General features: G+C 31.4%; 1 protein-coding gene across 8 annotated transcripts in view; it reads left to right on the top strand.

Moving 5' to 3' along the window:
- The window catches only part of LOC145300079 (segment polarity protein dishevelled homolog DVL-3-like), a 284306-nt gene that overhangs the window by 228368 nt on the left and 33530 nt on the right, over positions 1 to 22408 (top strand). For 6 of the 8 annotated variants that reach the window (XR_013872349.1, XR_013872375.1, XM_080144458.1 and 3 more), the window contains one exon: positions 644 to 949. Coding sequence is in view for 6 of the 8 variants with exons in the window: in XM_080144458.1 (XP_080000584.1) it covers positions 644 to 949 (306 nt within the window). In the remaining 2 variants the exon portion in view is untranslated. Of the gene's footprint in view, positions 1 to 643; positions 950 to 10929; positions 11104 to 22408 lie in introns of all 8 variants that reach the window. The other 2 variants (XM_080144454.1, XM_080144455.1) reach the window with 1 other exon arrangement.

Here is a 22408-nt window from a genome sequence, read left to right on the forward strand (position 1 = left end):
TTTGGTATGGAATCAGGAAGAACTCTCCTGAAAATTCTATATTATTAGTTTCTCTCTCCACTTTAATTTGCTTGACCAATAAAAAAAAATATGCATAAAATAAATATCTATTTGTTAACGTGATCTTCCTTTATCAAATAGCATTTAAGTGCATCATATAAGCGAAGATGTTAAGAGAATTGTTATCAGTTTTTTTATGTGAAGTCCCATGTTTTTAAAAATGTAATAACAATGAACCCATGATTCACATTGCTCATGTGCATGACAACTCCTCCAAAGTGCAGGTAATACAATAAAAGATGGACAATTTAGAAAGAATATTTGTGTTAATCGATTTGTGATGATTAAATCACATGGCCTCAAATTGCTGATAATTGCGTTTCAACTTGACAAGAACGTAAATTGAATGCTCCAATCCAAAATAAAGTTTACGATGAATGCCTTCATAAGTTGAGGCAAGTTTTCAAGCATATTTTTCTGGATGTTTTACATTGACTTATAGTTGAAACAATGCAGTAATTAGCATTTTCAACCCTTCTATCCATTTGCAAAATTTCACAACAATACAAAGTGTTTGGGGGTGGGGGTAATTTCTAATTTTGTTTTTATTTATTTTAAACATTTTTTTTCCCCCCCCCTGCAGATTTCTCTTCTCTCAGCCTGGAAGATGTAGACTCTGTCTCTGAAGCTGACCGGGACACGTTAGCTCCTTTGCCTCCGCCAACCTGGAACAACCAGTACCCGTATAGCAGTTCCAGCTACTTGCCTCAGAACCTTAGCTACGTCCCGCCATACTGCTATACCAGCACTGATACGACCAGCTACGTGGGCAGCTTCGTCGATGGTTGCGGACCGCCCAGCGCTGTTGGTGGTGCCGGTGCTGGGGGAGGTGGCAGTGCAGGTGGTGGTGGCGGAAATGGTAGTGCAGGCAGTGTACATAGCGGCTCAGGTAGGCCATTCTTTTACTTTATATGTGCCTTTGAAGATGTGTGATTTTCATTATTTTTGTATAGTTTACAGGTTTAATGCATAAGAAATGCATTAGATTTCTTGCAATATTCCATATTTGTATTCATTCTTTTTATACTAAAAAATCTTCTAAATTCTTACAAGTCTGCAGTGATAAATCTGTTAGCTAATTTTTAGAATAAGTATTGCGCTATGCAACTTTTCTTGTGGTGACAATGCAATTGGAAAACACTGGATCTTTGAGAATTTTTTTAAATCAGAGCAATCGGAAAGAGTATTCTGAGGACATGAAATTGGTATTTGGACACGTTTCTTCCTACAGTCAGAAACAGGCATTCAGATGATCAGATTTGATAAATTGGGCCATGAAAAAGATTCATATTGTATTATTCGGATTTTATTTTTTTAATTTGCATGTTTTTATTTTTTTAATTTGCATGCATTTTAGTTGATCTACCTTCTTCAGGTGCACATTGTCAAACTTGAAGATTTGTATGAAATATTGAATGTTGGATATAAAGATTCTCAAGTTTCACAAGATGTGCCTGAAGATCAGAATTTACATTAGCCAAAATGTTCTCAGAATAAGATCTAAGATGAGAACAGTAGTCAAAATAATACAAATTATCAAACCTCATCTAAAAAAAAAAAATGAAATAAAAGTATAGGTTCCCCCCAAGAAACTAGGAACTTAGTACAGTTGTGAATTGTTTGCAAAGGTAAATGGGAAGCACAAGACAAATGATTACAAAGACTTAACATTAATAGATCATGATTGAGGGTATCATTGAACAGTAAATAAGTCAGATAAGCATATATTTTTTTGGTCTAAGGAAAGCACTACTTATGCTATATTTATCCTGAAACAAATACAAGTACCTTAATAATTAAAACTTGTATTTTATTTTTGGAGATAATATTTGACAGTTTCCAGAAAGGCTGTCCGGCAGGCTTTGGCAAATGAGTGGTTGGTGAAGTTTATTCAAGCAATGTACAGAAATGCTTAAAGTTGTGTTAGAAGAAATGGCACGTTTATTGACAGCTTTAATGTTTAAGTAGGGGTACATCAAATGTTTGTACCGAGTTTGTTGCTTTTCATGTTTGTTTCGAAGTGTTGTCCAGGAGTTCTGTATGGATTATCCAGAAGAGATACTGATGATTTAATACTTGCCTGTGAAACAATGATTTATTTGTTAAGTTAAAGATTTGAAGGAATGCTTTTTGTAACTTGCAAGCCTTGTCTAGGGAATTCTGTACGGGTTATCTGGCAGAGATATTGTATGCTGATGAAACCATAAGTAAAAGATTTAGATGAAAAATAATGGTCTAAAAGTGAATGCTACCAACATTTAAGTGATCAGTGGTTGTAGGATTAGCAAATTAGAAAGCTCCCAGAAGGCTGTCTCTATTCTATTGCTATTTTCATGGCAAGTGCTCGACTGAACTCCAATCTATGGTCCCCCCCCCCGCCAAATTTTCACAAAAAAAAACATTCCACTAGCTACAACCACTGTATATGATTTGCCCCTACTCTTTATCTGTGACTAAATCTGAATGCAGATTCCATAACAAACCTCCTTCTAGAACTGCTCGTATCTGGAACACTGTTCTGTTGGGCTGTTTTCCAGTTGAATACAACATAGCCTTCAAATCTAATATAAACCAGTTCTTGTGAAGACATTCTCATAAATAATCAAATTTTACCTAATTTACACCATTGATGAGTACTACCAACTTACATTCATTAACCTTTATCCTCGAATGGCTTTCATGCCCTGACAATTGGTGACTTTCAAGTAAAATGAAAAAAAAAGGAAAATACCTCTGCTGAATTTATAGAAAGGAATTCAGTTAGAAAAGCAGAGATGTAATGCAACTTGGTTTTCTGTACGGTTGATGCTATGTTTATTCTGAAATATCATCAGAAGAAGAAGAGACTGTTTTACTTTTGTGAATCTAGAGAAATTTTTAACAGTGTTAAGAGGTTGTCTGATGGACTCTACGTAAGCTAGAGGCATATGAGTGGTTGCTGAAAATTGTTCCAACAATGTACAGAAATGTGTAAACTCATTAATAATGTAACATTTAGTAACGGCTTGAACATTAAATGTAAGCATACATAAGTACTAAGTCCATTGCTTTACATTTGTCATGGAAGTATTTTCCACAGTTTAGTACGAGTTGTCCAAAAAAGTTATGCTGATGATTTAGTATTTGCCTGTGGATCAAGTTAAAGATTGGAGAAATATGATAGAAGTAAAATCTATTTTGATGGCGAAACTAATGCTGTTATAATTGGAACACAGGGTGGAGCAGGTGTTCTGTGATTACAAGAGTTAGCATTACTAACCAGCAAAATGCTACCACTGTTAACCAAGGGAAGAGTCTATCAGGCATGTGTAGGCAGTGTGATGTATGGAAGTGAAACCTGACTAATAAAGGGTTGAAGATATGTGTTGCATGAAGAGCAGTGATATGAGAATGATACTATGGATGTGTAATAGGGATCTTAAAAACATGCTTAGTTCTGATGACTTCAAAGGAAGATGAAATCTGAACAGAATAGGGTGTGTGTGCAGAACAGGAGACTGATGATACGGCCACATTGAAAGAAGAGATAAAAGTTCTTGGGTCAATAGATGTAGAACAGTTAAAGTATCAGGTTCAGTTGACAGAAGTTCAAGAAAAAATGGGAGGAAATGATAAAACAGACCTAAGGGAATAGATAAAGACTTGCCCAGGGATAAGTTATTTTGGAAATTAAAGCCGTTCAATGCATACAAGTATGTAAAAAGGACACAAAACCAAAAAAATATGAGTTAAAAATTTGTCATGATTTGCTTTGGAAAGGAATTGGTATTTGATTAGATGATGTGGATGAGGTTCCTATTGGCACCTTCCTGTTCAAAAATCCCAAATCACTCTTCTACTATGAAATCTGTTTTTCCTTCTCTCCCTTCCCACCTACTCTGTTATTCACTTCCTGGACAACATTTTTAACAATTTCATGTTAAACAACCTAGCATAACCTTCCACCAACCTAGCACTCTCTCCTACTTTGCTAGATAGCTTTTTGGATTCCTTACTCCCACAAATGCATTTAATGTTTAAATATTAACTATCTTTATTTGTCATGTTTGTTCTTGATGAGAGCCTGTAATTAGGGAAAAATATTAAATCAAATCTTAACCCTTTGTTAATTTCTTTTCATTCTAATTAATGTCTTTTTAAAAAAAATTTTTTTTTTTTTATTATTACTTATTTCTGTGTTGGTTACCTATACATTTTGTCAGAAATACAATCTACCACATATTACAAATATCCAACACCTCCGGTCTCATTACTTGGTTTAACTGATTTTCAGAACTATGTTATCACACCATCTTTTTTGCAATTAAGTTTTTTTCTGTACCCTTCCATCAGTTCTTTTAGACATACTTGCTCATATTGTATTTTTTTATTGCTTTATTTTTTAAAAAGAAAACTAAGAATGAAGATTTTATTTTTAAACTTGTTCGCTTTAAAGGAAAATGTTTCATTTACATATGAATTGAGTAAATATTTTTTTTTATTTTAACTAATTTGCATCCGTTTAACAATTCTTTTGTATTTTCAGCAATTGTTTTTCTTTGTACTTTGATGTTGAGTAATGTTTACTGGCTTCACTTATTATCAACACTAAAAGCTGGAATAGAAATTCCCGCAAAATCTGTTCACTTCCCATCACACTCTCTCTCCCCTCAGTTGGTCGATGGCAATTGATATTACAAGTGCATTTTCTGATTATCTCCCCTTGGTGATGGTCTGATTATCTCCCTTTGAGCTCCTCCACAATTATTTTACTTTTACACTTATTCTGCCTTGCTCATTGTGCGCTCAACATTTACACATTTCTTACAACTAACCTATGTCACTAATAGATCTCTAATTATTTAACCAAAAAATCTACAGATGTAAAGATTTTAAGCAAATTTTTTTTTATCAAGTTATCAGTGGTGGCCCTTCTGTACATGATGTAGAACTGCTGCTGCCTCTATTTGTACCTATGAAATATATTTTTTTTTATTGATTGTATGATATATAGGTAATTTTGAAAAATTTTAAACTTGAAATCATAATAGAAAATACTTAAGACAAATTCAACTAAACAGGTTTCATGTTGAGCATTATACTCTTTTCCTTCGAAGTTGAATTTAAAAATATAATTTTATTATGTGCAGATTCCATGGAAGATTTCATTAATATTTGATATGCGAACCATCTTAGAAGTGGCACGATTCCTCTTCAAATTTCTCTTGCATTTTGACACAGAATGTCTGCATTTTCACTTGTCATCTGCTGTTATGACTTAAATGAGCTTCAACTCATAGGATTTCAGAAGCTATAACTTAGGACACATGAAATTTTTATCAGAAGAATCTGGGTTTCCAAACTTGGTTTTCTTTGGGAGTTTTTAGTGAACATGCTTGACGATTAAATATTTTTATGTTATTTGTCATTCCAATTATTTTGCCTTACAGAAAGCCTTCCTCTTTGAATTAAAAAAAAATGTTTGTTGCTCAGTTTTGTTCAATCGATCAAACGCCAATACATAAAATACCTTTTTCTAAGGAACTGTGAAAATAGCATTTATAACAATAAAAATGTTAAACATGAAACATAAAATTTTGACTTATTTAAATTTGGAGTCTTTTGTCCGGAGACTGGCAAAATTATTTAATTGTGAAATGATTTTTTTTAATACCTTTTATTTCATATGAGAGTTAATAATATTTGAATAATCTGCTAATTTCTAAAAGTAGAAACAATTCCAGTGTTGTGAAAAAAAAAAAATGCAGTTTTCTCATCAACAATTATTATAGCTGATGTATATAGCAAATAACTGCTTTTATTAAGTGCTCATAATTTATTCTTGAAATAAAATTGTTACAAGAAATGAACACATACGAAAATGTATGTCGTTAGGTTTTATTTAAAATTTAATATGGATGCTAGCATTTTCTATCACCATCAAAAGATGCCTTGAAATTGCTTCAACTAATTTCACAAAGAATTTATCTTATGCTTTTCTGTTAAACTAATGAGTCACCACTTAAGGTTAAAAAAGAAAAGATTAATGAGATGGATATAGTGACAGTTGAATGATGACTAATATTATGAGAGGATTGAAAATCTTCACATACCACCAATTCAAAGCAACAATCAACCCAGAAAACAACAATTCTTCCTTTGTTGTAAATATTACTCATGGAACATGGAAACCAAAGGACAAGGACAAAATGGGGGACAATAAGATTCAAGCATTTAATAAAAGATTACTTTCCACAAACCCTTTTATATTTGTCAGATAAGAAATTTTTTTAATCAACATTTTTAGCTTATGATGGGGTTGGGGTCTTTTTACGACCTATGTTAAAATCTTAAGATTTATTTTCAAAAAATATTTTATTACTATTTTCAAGGTGTTTTTTGCTAAACATATTTAAAACAAAATTTAAAATAAAAATCTGTCTTGAAATCAATAAAAAATAATTTATCGACTTGTATATTTTAACTTTTAGTTTTTTTTATGTTAATATCTAACTTCTAAGTAAATATCTTTAAAAAAAAAAATTTTATATCCATTAAAGCAGAAAGTTATGAAATTTTTACTGAAAAAAAAAAAATGTGAAATAATTTAGTTTTCTGAAACAGCCCTCCTACCCACCAAAAGAAAATGTGAAGTCCCCAACTGCCACTGGTTGTCATAGAAACTGATTGAAATATTAATTCTACACAAATTTCCCTAATCAGCCAACAAAATTTTTCTCTCAATATTCTGTTACCTTTTTGTTTTATAGATTTTTCTATGTATATAGAAAATCTGAAAGTCATTAAAATGTTCATCTTTATTCATATATTCTTAAAATTGTTCGACTGAGCTTCAATCTATGGTCCCCCCTCGCCAAACTTTCACAAGAAACACTCGTCTAGCTGTAAACACTATCAATAATTCCCCCCACTCTTTATCCGTGCCTAAACCTAAACGTAGATTCCATGAACAAAGCTTCTTTCTTAGAACTGCATGCCTATGGAATTGTCTTCCGTTTTCCTGCTTTCCGGCTGACTACAATATGGTTGTGTTCAAGTCTAACGTAAATAAGTTCTTGATGAACCGTTCCATATAAGTTATCAAATTTACCAAATTTTCATTACTAATGATTACTATATTGTCCAATTTCTACTGTACACTCTTTAACCCTTATCCTTGAGTGGCCTCTTGGCCTTTATAATGTGGTGATGCCTATGTAAAAAAAAAAAAAATATCTTTGTATAATATTTCAATAATTGCCAGTAATCATATATTTAACCATTTTCATCCCTAAATAAAAAAAAAATTAAAATTTGAGAGAGGGATTTAAGAGAGTTAAGTATTTGAAGTTGAATTATTATCCTTCAAATTTCAGGTTAAAAATTGAATGGATATTATTCATAATATTCAATAATAACATTTTTTTCTTGCAAGCCATAAGAATTAGTTTTTGAATTATCTTTCAAAAAAATCTTTTGCAAGTAATTTTTTTCTGACTTCACCTTAATATTGTTTAAATTATTAAACAAATAATTTTAGTTAAAAAAAAAATATTTAAAAAAAACCTGTGCTGAATTTGTATGTATCTGCATGCATGTGTTGTGACAATAATTATATCACGTGACCTCATCAACAGCTTATTTTAAAAACGTTTTCTTTTTTTTCCCCCTTGGTCCATTCTGCTTGGTTTGCATGTTTGCTTTTGCTTTACCAAATAATCACATAAATTCTGCCCAAATTTCAATTCTCTGAAATTTAATAGTTAATATAAATGTCTAATGAAATAATATATATCATAACTTTATCATTTTACAAAAATAATTAAAATTTCAATGTTGAAACATTCAAGCATTCGAGGCACATCTTCCTTTGAGTGTAAAGAATGTGACTGTGCAGTTAAAGCTGCTCAAAATATACACCCAGATTATGCGGAAAGAATGCCAAAATGAAAGAACATGCAAAAATGATTTACACAATTCAGAAATTTCGCCCATGAAGATCAAAACCAATCGGGATATAAAAACATTAACAAATACTCATCTAGCTACTACTACTTTCAACAATTTTTCTTTACTCTTTACCTGTGCCTTAAACTAAACGGAAATTCCATAAGCAAAGTTTCTTTTATGGAACCATTCGCCTGTGGAACACAATATCACAGGATTGCTTCCCAGCTGACTATAACATGGTCATTTTTGAGTTCAACCTAAACTTGTTGAACTATCCTCTTAAATTCTACCAACTATCCACCATTACCAATCATGTTGTTGGTGTCTCACCAGCACCTGACACTTCTCAACCCTTATCTTCAAGTGGTATTTTTGTTTTGATAAGTGGTGACCCCCTAATAAAAAAAAAAAAAATGTCCAGTTATATTTGGAGAAGTGCTCAGTGAGGTATCTCTTTAAAAAAAATCCTGTAGTATTGACAATGAAGCTTCTTATGAAGTAGCACTCCTTGTGACATCATTTAATGAAAACTTCAAAAAACATCTGCCTCATTGATTGGTTTGCAAATCTCAACTCACAACTTACAATTGCTTTTCGATAATTCATGAGGCACTTATTTTGACCTCATAAACCATTGCAAGTTGTATGTTTTAAATAAAGCAATACAACTGCTTATTTCATTTCATTAAATGATGTCACAAGGAATGTTACTTCATACTCAACTGAACCTCCTAAACATTCTTAAGCTTGAATTTTTCCATTTTCATTTTGTAAATCGTCTTATGTACAGCTTTTCATTTAGACATTTTTCACCATAAACCAAAGCTGCAGAATGACCCCTTTTTTTAATGCATAAAATGTGTGCTTCAAATGCTCTGTGGATACTATCATGTTTTAATAACATTCAACAGTAAAACTTTAATTTTTTTTTTTTTTCTGAAAAATAAAATTTAATAAATTTAAATGTGTCCAAATGCGCATATATATATATATATATATATATATATATATATGATTGTTGAGCTGGATTAAATCCGACGATATGAAATAAAATGGAGGTGGAAGGACCTGTCAATGACCATCCCTCTTGAAGAAGCCCGCATAAATCGGGCGAAACGTTGAGTATCCAGGTCCTTCCACCTCCATTTTATTTCATATATATACATATATATATATATATATATATATATATATATATTCAGTTCCGAGACATTCTAATTTAGTGTTATATTTCAGAGAATTGAAATCTGAACAAAACTTATGAGATGACCTAATCTATATAATATTCTTTTTTTCTGCCTCGATCTCATTTTTTATTCTTCGTAACAGATGGCTTTCTTTTACACAATTTATTGCACTTCATCAGTCGATGTGATACTCTACATCCGTATCAATGTTAATGACAAACATGATAAATGCAAGAACAAATCTGTTTTCATTATAAACCAAATAATTCATTACTTTAGAAGAATGATGAGCTGGTTTGTTAAAATGTCAATTCAGTAGAGAAAAATTTTTTTATTTTTGGGATATCAAATATTTCCATGTAGGATAGATAATGGAGAAAACTGAACGCAAAATAAATTTCTTACTTACATCTATTGTTTTAGCAATTAGTTTTATAGATTGTTTATAAGAACCACTAGAAAAAGCAATGACTTTATAAGCTTGAATCATTTGGGATATTTTCAGCCAAGGCAGATTTCTAGAACTCCAGTAGCAGTCAATACTAGTTTCAGAATCTCAGCTTTTGTCCATATTTATCCAAAACTTTTTTAAAGATAATTTTTCAGTGTTTCTTATGAGACAATTTTTTAAAATAATTGTTCCAAAAATTGGTTTCAGTTAGAAATGTTTTTGTTTTTGTGTTGAATAATCAAAATTGATCAATAATCCATTTTTTCTGTGTCAGCATATTTGATATTCGAATTTGTTCAATTTCTTTTTTTTTCCTTTTTAAGAATAGAGTTTTTACATTTTCATTTTGAAGAAAATAATAAGCATTTATTCTGAACGCCATAACACTAGCAGTATTAAAATGTGCATGGCATAATTTCATTGAATTTAATAATAAACTCTTGTAAACTGGATCAGTTTTATCCTGAAAGCCCCTAAGCCAGAACTTTCGTTCTTGCTATCATAGTATTGCAAAATTCGATAACTGTTGTGGCGTGCGTGAATCGGCCAAACGACTTGTGAGACCAATGGAAACGTTATTTTTTAAAGAACTAGAATATTTTGCCAGAGATTATTAGAAATAATTAAAATGTGACTGCGATTAGCAAATCCGTCTTGCGTGGACTGAAGCCGGATCAGGTTTTGAAAGCCGGATCAGGTTTTGAAAGCCGGATCAGGTTTTGAAAAAGTTTTGGATCCTCATATTTGTTTTCTTTGTTGCCTGATTTTGATAAACATGGCAGAAAATGATTAAAGCAGTTAACTAGACTCGGCATTTGTTATGTCTGCCTTTTTGTATCAAAATGTCTTCTCGCATTATGAAAGAAAGATTTTAGTTGGATTTTTTTGTTGATGATTTTCCTTTTAAAAAGTTTGAACGATTTCTTCTTGACACTCTCGAGTTTATCTTTTCAATTTTAGAGTTTGTGCATTTTTTTTAGTCAAGGAAAAGTTTCCATATATAGACGTTATCCTCTCCACCTCAATATAATTTTGACAAAAAATAGCATCAAAATTTCTTCTATGGAAGCAGCATCTGTTGGCTTGGTGTGTGGAATTTTCTTTGTTTCCTCCTGCTTGATGCACCTGTTACTCAACGATATTGGTTTCAATGGTGTATTTTTCATCAGTCACTTGTTCCTCCTTTTCCTCCTAGCACCAAATATACCTATCACTAGGGGTGCTGTTCTCATGGTTACAGCTACCCATTGTGTTGTTGCATCTCTCCATCTTCCTTTTTATATTTCTGTTGTCTTTTTGCAGCAAAAGACTGCACATGTCTAACTAGCACATACAATCATTTGCGCAAGCTTTGGGAAAATAAAGATAAGCAAACTCCGCATCATCCGAATTGCCCAGGAACGATTCAGACGGGCATCACCCAGCATGTTGACAGGAAGCATGCCTGCAAGGCAAACTCTGCATGTAGTTGTTCGGGTTTGTAACGCAAAAACTTTGTTTCCTGACTCTCACTCCCATTTGGGTTTTCTGCGATTGGCTACTCACACCCGCACTCACATCTAACCATTCCAACCTTTTCTCATTCCATTTTGCTTGGGCGTGTAGGCATTTACTTTTAAAATCTTTTTCTCTCATGCAAATTAGAGAGGAGAAACTTTTTTCTACTCTTATCTAAACTAATTTTAAAATTAACTACTAATCCATCCCATAATTTTCTTTGCAATGAGGTTGATCACCAATGTCGTTTGAACAATTATATAACTCTTAAGTCTTGCTGAAGATCTACATTTGAAAATAAAAAACAAAATAAAATCAAGCAAACCTGTATTGGTTATATATTAATAAATACTGGTATTTTATGCTAATGCTATGGTAAATGTTTGCAATTTCTGCCCATCTTCCTCTAGATTATTAACCATAACATCAACAACACTTTCTGTCTACCACACGTAGACATCCTGATAAAGTCAGAAAACATAGATTACATGATTTTTGGAAGCATTTTTTTCTCACGTGCAGAATTGCTGAAACACGAGGCAAACTGCATTGAATGTTAGTTGCCAAGACACTGCATCATTTAAAAATTTCACATTTCCTGAAATTCACCAAAACTGCACCTGATGTACCCCCCTTCATGCACATGCACACGTGTACCTCGTGACTTACGCATTGTTCATATTACTGACAATTGCACATCACGTATGCACTTTGAACAAGTTTTAGTGCACCAGAGCATTGTACACAACGATTTCATTATTTTAAAATCAATTCTGCATACTTTTTTAAATTTTAAACAACCTTGGCTAATTCATCTCTTGTAATTTCTTCAATGCAAGTTTGTAGATCACGTTCACCTGATCTTTATCCTTTTGACTTCATTGGTTGTGGAAACTTATAAAGAATAAATAAAACTTATCACAATATTGATAATTTACTTGATCTCAAGTTCAAATTGATGAAGAAATTAAGGCCATTACAACAGATGGATTAGCCAAAGTTGTTTTGTTAAACATACTGAATTGGTTACAGAAGAAGATAGGAAATGTTTTAAGCATTTCTTATGACTTTAACATAAATTTCCATTGAATTATTCAGATTATTCACATCACAGATGTTATTCTCACAACATTTCAGTGAATGTCATCTCTGACCTTCTTCAGGTGTATCTTGTCAAACTCTGGAATGTTTTTGTTAAACTCAAATCTCCATGAAATTTTAACCAGAACTTTATTTAATCCACAGGGTTAGCATGTTCTTTTCCATCAGCCATTGTTTGTTACAATATAATCAATACAAGTTTCCTTGGTTATTTTTCATATTTAATATTATCTTTGGCAAGACTTATGAAAAGCCATGTATATTAAAAAGCTGATGGCCATGTCACAAACTCCCAAAACTAATACAAAGGCCAAAGCTCTATATCTACTCTGATGAAACTCAAGTAACCAGTAACAACTTTGCTGCTAACTTGAGCTTGTGACATGTTGCTGTGAACTTGACTTGGCCATTACTTTACTAGGGGTGGGAGATTAACCATTTCACAAGTTTTGTATTTAATCCTGGGAGTCGGATCGTCTCCTCACTAAACAAGCCCAGTGGCAGAATTAGTTAAGTTTCCAGCTACTCCACTATGAAACAAGTTCTGTGTTTTACACATTACCAGCAGCAGATGAAATCTGAATTGACACAAGTAGCAACAGTGAATTGCAGATATTAAAAACATGACAGTATTTTAACTGTTATTCACTTTTTAATGAAGTTGTCTCAAGATCAAATTTCTCTGAAAAGATTTAGGAAAAATGGTAAAAGTATTTTACTCTTTAAAAATGGCTTTTATGCTTTCTTTTACTAATCCAATTTTATTGGGTGAGTTTGCAGTTCGTAGTTTTGGGTCATTTGTCACTCTCCTAAATTTTAACAAATATATATATATATATATATATATATATATATATATATATATAAGATGTCTATTTAAAGTTTCAGAAAATAGATGTTGGATACTATTTCTGAAGTTTCAAATGTTTTTTGCTTTTTGTATCCGCTCCAATGCTTTTTGTATTAATAAGTTACACATAAAGGATATTTAGGTGGTGAACTGCTTTTTGTATTGCGTTGCTCACATTGGATTTGGTTGCTGTTAAATTCTGTCTTTTAAATGGCTCAAAATTGTATATGATTTCATGTCCTTGTGTTGCATGTTGAGAAAATATAATTTCCAATATGTCTAAAGTTGTTTGATATCTTTTCATACTTCATGTTAGTCTGACATAAGACTGCAATAACTAAAAAGTAACTCATTATTAAGTGCTTATAATTTATTGTCGAAATACAATTCCTACAAGAGATGAATATACAAAAGTATATAGCAAGGGGTTTTATTTAGAATTCAGTTTGGGGGCTAATATTCACCACCAGCTTCTCCAACTGCCTAAGAAGCACATCAACAAGAGACTGTTAATCTTTTCCATTTTTCATCATTGTAGTTGCAATAATGAAAACAATTAAAAAGAACAATAACTTCATTATTTGCTCTGGGCTGCATCTTTGATTTGCTTTACTTTTTTACAACACATCTGGATGAATAAATCTTCCCAACCAAATCTCAATAATGACTAAGAATAACATAAAAAAATCAACACTTCTACTCAATCTTGGCTGATGGAATGAGAATAATTTACCCTGTGGATTGAATAGAAGATGCAGTTCAAAATTTTTCATAAGTTCCCAAGTTTGTTATATAGATTTCCATGTTCAAAGAGATGTACCTGAGGATTACATCAGCTGACACATGCAAATAACAACCAAGATGGTAATAATAGTTTGAATAAAAACATGATTCAAAATGTGTTCATATTTAGAACAATTTATTTTAAATTTTCTAAACACAAATTGAACCATTTTTTTATTTTCTCAGTTTTGAACTTTGTACAATTTTATGCTGCCCTCATCTACTAACTAAACAATCTCTTTCCAGTATTGATTTTTTTTTTTTTTTTTTTTACATTTTTCTATTGTTATATTATTCAGATTTTTATGCAAAATTATGACACTTTTTAAATAGATAAATTTTTAGACTGACTTAATTTTTTACGACAGCAAATTATGGTTTCCAGATTGTTCATTGCTACGTTTTAAATTTGCATAAAACCGCTTTTGCATTTGTCGCAGTGTGTCACATCAATTTTTTGTGCATGCAGCACTTATTCTATTGAATGCTTTCTTTTTCTCTTTTTCTGATTAATGGTGACATCTTATTTGCTAATAAACTCGTATGATGTATAAAAGCGGTTACTGGATTGTTTCCGTAAAAAACATGTCCCCCTAATGAAATCAAAATGTGGAAAAAAATATATATTCGATTAAATAAATATAATGTATACTTGACGTATAATTAAGATAAAAATAAGTTTAATTGAATAACAGGATTTATATTCATAAAATTTTTAAGTGATTCAAAACAATTATATAATAAATCTCTACAGTAGTTGTAATAGCATTCAATACTGTAAAACTATTGATTTTTTTTTTTTTTTTTTTTTTTTCATAAACTGTAAATATAAAAATGAATGACTTTGGCTAGCAATAATGCAATTATTAATTTTTGGTAATTTTTATTATTCAAATGCAGATTGCTGGTTTTTGTCATTGTAATGTTTATTGAATTTAACTTTGTAATTTATATATTATCTTTTACTTAGAATTTTGCATTATTAAAGAAAAGCACGTTATGATTAATCAGTTAAATCATAACCTATTATATAAAGGGCAGTTGTCTATATGTATATCCAGTTAACTCAAAAAGTACAAAACAAACACTCATAAAGTTGGTACATTTTCAAACAGTGATACCTTCACTGAATAAAATCTAAAATTAAAAAAACAATTAGCTGAGCCAGGTTTTGTTGGCAGAGGGGTGATATTTAGTATATGAAGTAATATATAAGTATTAAATATCAGTTACTACTGTGGTGGGAATAGCAGAATGAATCTTGATTAAGAATAAGTAGAAAACAAATGCATGTTTCTGTTTGATAAATTTATAGAGATTACAAAAAACAGATAGTGTTAAGGGCCATAATTCCTGTGACACCAGAGGTTGTCTCACTTTTTTATTGCCTAGAATATGGGGGGGGGGGGCATTTATGTTATGTTCTCGGGTTCAAATTGGGCCAGCTTTCATCATTGGGTTGGTTTTTCAATGTATAGAAGAGGTGAATAACTTGTATTAAAACTTACGTAAGAGTAGGCTGGTGGTGGAGAGTGATTCGCAAAAATGGGAAATGGAAAAAGAGAAATAAATTGAGAGCAACAGAAGATTAAGTATAAAAATGTTACATTTTTTAACCTCTTTTCTTTTTTTTTTGTGACCCCGAGAAACGTCAGGTAATGCTGCTAGAAATACATAATGCAAATGATTTTTAGAAGTCATGACTAGCTGTTACATTTCTTAAAATGAATTTTAAATAGCCAATACGTTCATTCTGTGAACCAGAATTTTGTTTTGTGTTATAATGGAAAGTACATCTTTATAAAAATATATACATATAATATATATAAAATTTTTTGGCACAATTAAACTCGATAAAAACGCTTTACACTTTCAGAACCCATATATCAGTAGTAAACATTCCAAAGCCATATATATATATATATATATATATATATATATATATATATATATATATATGGTTAATTAATTGTAACTTATGGCTAGTTGGAACACTTGAAAAATAAAATGTGTGTGTGTATATATCTTCCTCTCACTATTTTTTTTTTTCAAATACACGTCAATCTGTATATTTGAGGGTATACTCAATGTCATTAAAATATGCATTACTTTAAAGAGTTTATAATTCCAATATAAGATCTATTCATTTTTAAGATAAAACTATTATCTCCAAATTATAATTAAGCTTTTTGTTCTCTCATTAATTCACAATAGATACTTTATATTAAAATTATGAAACAACTTTGTGTATGTTTATCATCTGAAATGTTATTTTGATAATTTCACATTGAATTAGTTTAATTTACCATTAATCGAATATTTATAGCAATAAAACAATAAAGCAAAGACAAAATTAAAAAAAAATTAATTTTAAGTTTCATTAAATTTCACTTTTATCTCTCTATTGCTCACACATGATACAGGTATTATGCAATCGATGCATAGCATAAGTCATATAATATACAACCTGCTGATTTAGCATCACTACTTATCTTATTTACTTGCAGACCTACATGGCGTCACCTGCAATATTTGTTTACATAAATCATCATTAAACTAGCTTAAACTAGCAGAGTGCCCGGCATTGCCCAGTCATAAGATACTCTTAAATATGATTTTGATTAATGCAGATTTAGTATTTATTATTATACTAGCATTTCAGCCCAGCGTTGCCCAGGTGTTTGGAGGTGTATGTTGAGCAAAAAAAAAAAAAAGCGGTCAATTTTTTTAACTTTCACCCATATTATGACCTCTTAACATTTATTGTTTTGGGCTCCAATAAAGTTATTAACTTAGATCTATGTCCAAGGAACCTATATCTAAAATTTCAAGTGTTTAGACCCAAAATTGGCGGAGGAGTTTGGTAGAGTTTTCAAAGATCAAATCGTTGAACTTTGACCCCTTAACAGCCAAATTTCTGGCCGAAAACCAATTACAAAGATTTTCCCAAATCTCAGTACCCTGTATATCAAATTTAGAGTCTGTAGACTGAAAATTGACAGAGATATTGTGTAGGGAAATGTACACAGACAGACACATACACACACACTTTCACTTTTATAGATATATAAATTATATTGGATCCAATATATGGTAATGATTTAAAAAGTTAAGACAAAGAATGACTTGTACGCCACTACCGAAAATCAAAACCAAAACGTTTAGCTTACAATTTATTTTTGCCTCTGTCGTTAATGATTGAGCTATGAAGACACGTTTGCTGCAAGGCTAAAATTTAAAACATGAACCGATAGCTATTACGTTATACATGCATATTCGTAATGCCGGCGTTCAATCTTCACCTGGAAAATTTCACTTTGTGTTTTTTTTTTTTTTTTTTTTTTTTTAATTTTCACACTTTTCTACCAATTTTCTCAGGTTAAAACCCAAATATAAAATTTTGCATAGGTTCAAATACCTTTATATATAAAGTTTCATAACCTCTAGGAGGAGTTTGGTAGGCAAAATTTTTTAAATGAAATATATTCGTATACATAAATATATATGGGAAGATTTTTGTTTACTATAAACTTTTTACGCAAATATTATGCAAGTATAAATCATGTAGAATATCTGCATGAATATAATTACACGTAATAGTTGACTAAAGATGGTCATCCCATAAGAAAACCGAAAAAACTAACCGTGAATTAATTAAAACGAATGTTTAATAGAATATACAAATTGGCTAGATCTTAGTGAATGCAATTCTACGACCCATATATAAGAAAGTTGTATTTATTTTTTTAAATAGATAGAAAAAAAGGGTTTTAATATGAATATCAGTAAAAAAAAAAAAATTTATAGGAGTATAGATTATAAATAAAACTAAAAATCTGTTCTGTATTATTACTTGAAATGTAAAGTTTATTTGGAGACAAAATCAGTAAAAAATATTTTATCAAAGTTTGAATTCACAACCTCTGTCTGTAAATATGACATACTGAGTAATCAATACAATCATGAATTGATAATGTTATTAACTGCATAAACAAAAACTATCAACTACTAATATGTTTGCTAGAATTCTTACTTTATCCCTTCTCTCTCACGTAGTTGCAATGGATTAGTTGCTTATCAAAAGGTGAATAAAAAGGAAAGTAATAGTCAATGAAATCCTTCAAATATTGGAAAGTTATTTTACTCAATTTATTCTTGGTGTTATGGATGACAGTGAGATCTTATAAGTGTGATAAATCTTCTCCTTCCTTCATTAATGACAAATTAAAAATAAAATATTGATCTGGATTAAATATTAAAATCAATGGGAAATATAATTTTTCTTTAACAGCACCAATCAATAATTGTCATATGACTGACTAGCCTGGGTACCTGGCGTTGCCCAGGTGTTTGAGCAGGAAAATAAGTGTTAGTAGGCAGGCAAGCAGGCTTGAACTTGTACCGCGAAGGAGAAAAAGAACATGAAAAAAAAACTGACGTCTTTGCTGTTGCGTAAGTGATGAAGGTTTGAATTAAGGATAGTCAATCGAAAAGAGGGGATGACTTTTGAAAATATCGGCAAAAAAATGACACTTTAATGTAGAAAAGTGCCTAGTTGAGGGGAAAAGAATTAATGTTTTTAGCCAATTTTTCGATATTTGTCGTCTGAAGGGTTGAGCTTCAAAACAATACTGATCTCATGAAAATCCATCGCCTATGTCAAAAGTTTTAGGCAGATGTACAAACTTACATACACACATTTAAACAGACAGATGAGATTTATATTATAGACTAGCGGGGGGGGGGGTACCCGGCGTTGCCCGGGTGTTTGTAGGTGTGTGTGTTTTTGGGTAAATGAAAACAAAAATCGTTGGCCAGGTGTTTGTTTTAAAAATAAAACAAAGCCTTGACGCGCAGTTGGAAAATAATAAAGTGTGAAAAAAAAAAACGATGTTTAACAGCAGGTGCCCATTTTTGACGAGTTACTGATGTCAAATTTGAGTGCGGGACAGTGTTTTATTTACCGCGAGTCTGTTCGCTTCTTTCTTTATACGAAAGAGTCGAATCGACGTGCAGCGATCGAAAACTGTTGAATATTTAAGTTTTGTAAGTCGGGCAAATTAAATACACATGCAACGCCAGTTCGTAACTCGTACATATTATCATTTAGACATGATATAAAAAGTTTTAAGAAGCAACCTGAGCGAAAAGCAAGCGGAAAAAATCCTTTCTTGAACATACACGAAAACGTACACACATACACACGCACAAACATTTTCGCTTTTATATATATAGATTAAACAAATTACGGAGTTTGTAGTAAAAACCATTTTGACTTAAACTTGACAATATCACAGCCAATTCTCATTTGCATTTACAATTTCTTAAAAGAAAATGTTTCCTCCTTCAGAATAATCTGACAATTATTTTTAGTAGATATTGTCTCTGAAAAATCTGAATGTTAAGATTTGGTGAGCATGAAATCTATTCAGAATCAAACCTACTGATGAGATGATCACCAAAGTGCGCCCAGTGTTCAGCAGTAAACCAAAGACTGTTGAATATTCATGACTAGAATTGGGACAAGTCATAAAATTTATTTGCACCAGATATGGTTGGATTGTAGAAAGGATTGTAAATTTTATTAACAATTCTATAAATCTCAGTCACAAAAGTCATAAATAAAATATATTTTGTTAGTATTTTTTTAAGTTACTTTATTTTCTGGAATATCGAATACTAGCCTGGGTGAAAATCCGTTGCCTCTATCAAAAGTTTTAAGCAGATGTACATACATACATTTAAACAGACAGGTGAAATTTGTATTATAGACTAGCCTGGGTGCCTGGCATTGCCCGGGTGTTTGTAGATGTGTGTTGAGCAAAAAAAGAAAAAGTTGTAATAGGCAGGTAGGCTCGAACCTGTGACGCAAGTGCAGAAAAGAAAGTGGAGGTGTATGTAAGGGTGTTGGTTGAGCAAAAAAAAAAAAAAAAAAGAACATTGTGAGCACAAAAAACCCGTACTGCGAAGGAAGAAAAGAAAGTGAGGGAGAAAAAAAAAAAACGTAATGCATTAGCTGTTGTACCTATCGTCAAACCGGAAGTGACGTAGGTTCAAATTAAGGCTAGACAATCAAAGAGTGGATGAGTTTCGAAAATATCAGCGAAAAAAGTGACCCCTTCCTGTAGAAAAGTGCCCAGTTGAGGGTGAACGAATTAATGTTTTTAGCCAATTTTTTAATATGTCGTGTAAAGAGTCAAGCTTCAAAATGATACCGATCTCATGAAAATCCGTCACCTCTGTCGGAAGTTTTTGCGAGACCATAAAAACATACATACATACATACATATAAACAGACAGATGAGATTTATATTATAGATTATTGGCAAAGCAGGACGAGATTTGAATTCAAATGTTTTGTCTCTTTTTATATAGGTGATGGACAAATATTATACGGTTATTTGATTACTATGAACAAAATGTTACATTTCTAAAGCTTTTTTTCTTTAAAGAGATTCTGATATATTTTTTGATTTGATGAAATAACAAATCAAAAAATGGGGTTGCTAAGGAAATTTTGTCTTTTAAATTTGTTTATTTGTTGTTATCTGACAAAAGCCAAAATAAAAACCAAAGTTGTCAAATATTTAATGTTTCAATGTGTTATAACCTGATTTCTGGCAATTTGTTTTTGCATTTAAATATTGTTTTATAATATTTGTGAATGTTGAGGTTCTTGATTAAATTTAACTATGTAGAAAACCTCATCAGACACAAATAAGCAACAAAGATAATATTTAAATATAGAGCAAAACATCATTGTAAATGAATGACACGCCTAAAAAGGCCAACCAACACATTGTTGAAAACTCAATAGAACTGTCAATGTTAATTTGGACAATTTCTGTCCAATGAAAATCAACATTAATACTTTTTTTTTTTTTAATCAATTTTGAATATTAAGTTGATCATTTGTAAAAAAAAAGAAATTCTTCCTACATGTTTTTTACTCTGTATAATATTAAACTTGTCAAGATCTTAAATGTTTGCGTGTGTGAATGTGTTAGATGGTGAAGAGAAGAGCGATGACCTTCAAAAAAAAACGAGAGAATGAACTGTTAAATTAAATGGAATGATGTAAATACTTCAAAGAGAAAAAAAAGTCTATTATATAAAGGGTAATTGTCTGTGTTTTATGCCCAAATAAAAATAAAAAAACTCCAAAGCAAACACTCATAAAGTTGGATGTATGATATCGAAAATTTAGAAAAAATTATTCTCTGGGGATCTACTGAGCCAGGTTTCATGTGTTTGGGGTCGATTGTTTCAATAGAAATAGGTTACACTTTTGCCCTGAGTAACACCGGGTAGCTCTGCTGGTATCTTATATATATATATATATATAAGCGAAAATGTGTGTTTGTTTGTATGTCTCACAAAATCTTTCGACAGAGGTGACAGATTTTCACGAGTTTGGTATCATTTTGAAAATCGACATCTTGGACGACAAATATTAAAAAAAAGGCCAAAAACGTTATTTCCTTCACCCTAAACCGGACCCTTTTCTACACGGAGGGTGCCGAAAAAATCGTTCCTTCATTTTCTCTCCTCTTGCTACTACAACAATGACGTCATGTTTGACCTAGAAAACGTTGACCTTAGTTTAAACCACCTGCAAGTGTTTTTAAAGGTTTAATTTTATCTGTTTTCAATTATATGTCTCTTTGGCATAGGGGTAACGTATCAGGCTTTTTTTTTTTTTCTGCCTTAGCCTCGATGCTTCGAGTTCGAGTCTATCTTTCTACCTAAACTTTTTTCCTCTTTACTCCTTTTTATCCCCCTTTTTTATGTTTGTTTGCTGTTTTGCTTTTTCCAATTTTTTTAATATTATGTTTTTTTTTTTATATACACACATACACACCTCCAAATACCCGGGCAACGCCGGGTACCCCCACTAGTATAATATAAAGGGCGGTTGTGTTTTTTTTTGTTTTTGTTTTTTTGTATTTATGACTAAAACTAAAAAAAAAAAATACTCACAAAGTTGGTATTTTTTTTTTTTTTTTTTTTATTGGTGTCACCCTGGATGAATAATATTGAGAATTTAGGAAAAATTATTTGTTCTTTGACTTTAAACTGGCGTACATTTTGTTCAGCGTTTAGATTATGTACTAAGTAAAGGGGAGTAACAATTATTTTTTTTTAATCAAGAAGTTAACTTCCTTATAAGTTGTCTATCTGTATATCTACAGAGAGGACTAGATTGCATGAAAAAGAAAGGTGGGGAGAAGGAAGATAGAAAAGAGATAGGTTTTAAATAGAAATTTGCCTTTGGTAACATTGCTAGTATTGATGCTGAAATTCTTTGACTTTGTGAAAATTAGGTCATTTAGTTTTATATAAAAATATCTGAACAGACTCAATATATAAGCAACTAGCAGGACCCGTTAACTAACGTTGCCAAGTGGAAGTGTGCCCCTACCTCACAAAAAAGTAAACTACAGTTGTTGTTGTTGTTGTTGTGGCCACTGCCATCCCTGAACAATTGCGGATACTGGCGGCCGTGGCTGAAATTAAATAATCTGACTTTCACTGGCGATTAGTGCTGAT

The sequence above is a fragment of the Euprymna scolopes genome, chromosome 2 (assembly GCF_053919585.1).
Source record: "Euprymna scolopes isolate OS-2025 chromosome 2, ASM5391958v1, whole genome shotgun sequence".
Lineage (NCBI taxonomy): Eukaryota > Metazoa > Mollusca > Cephalopoda > Sepiida > Sepiolidae > Euprymna > Euprymna scolopes.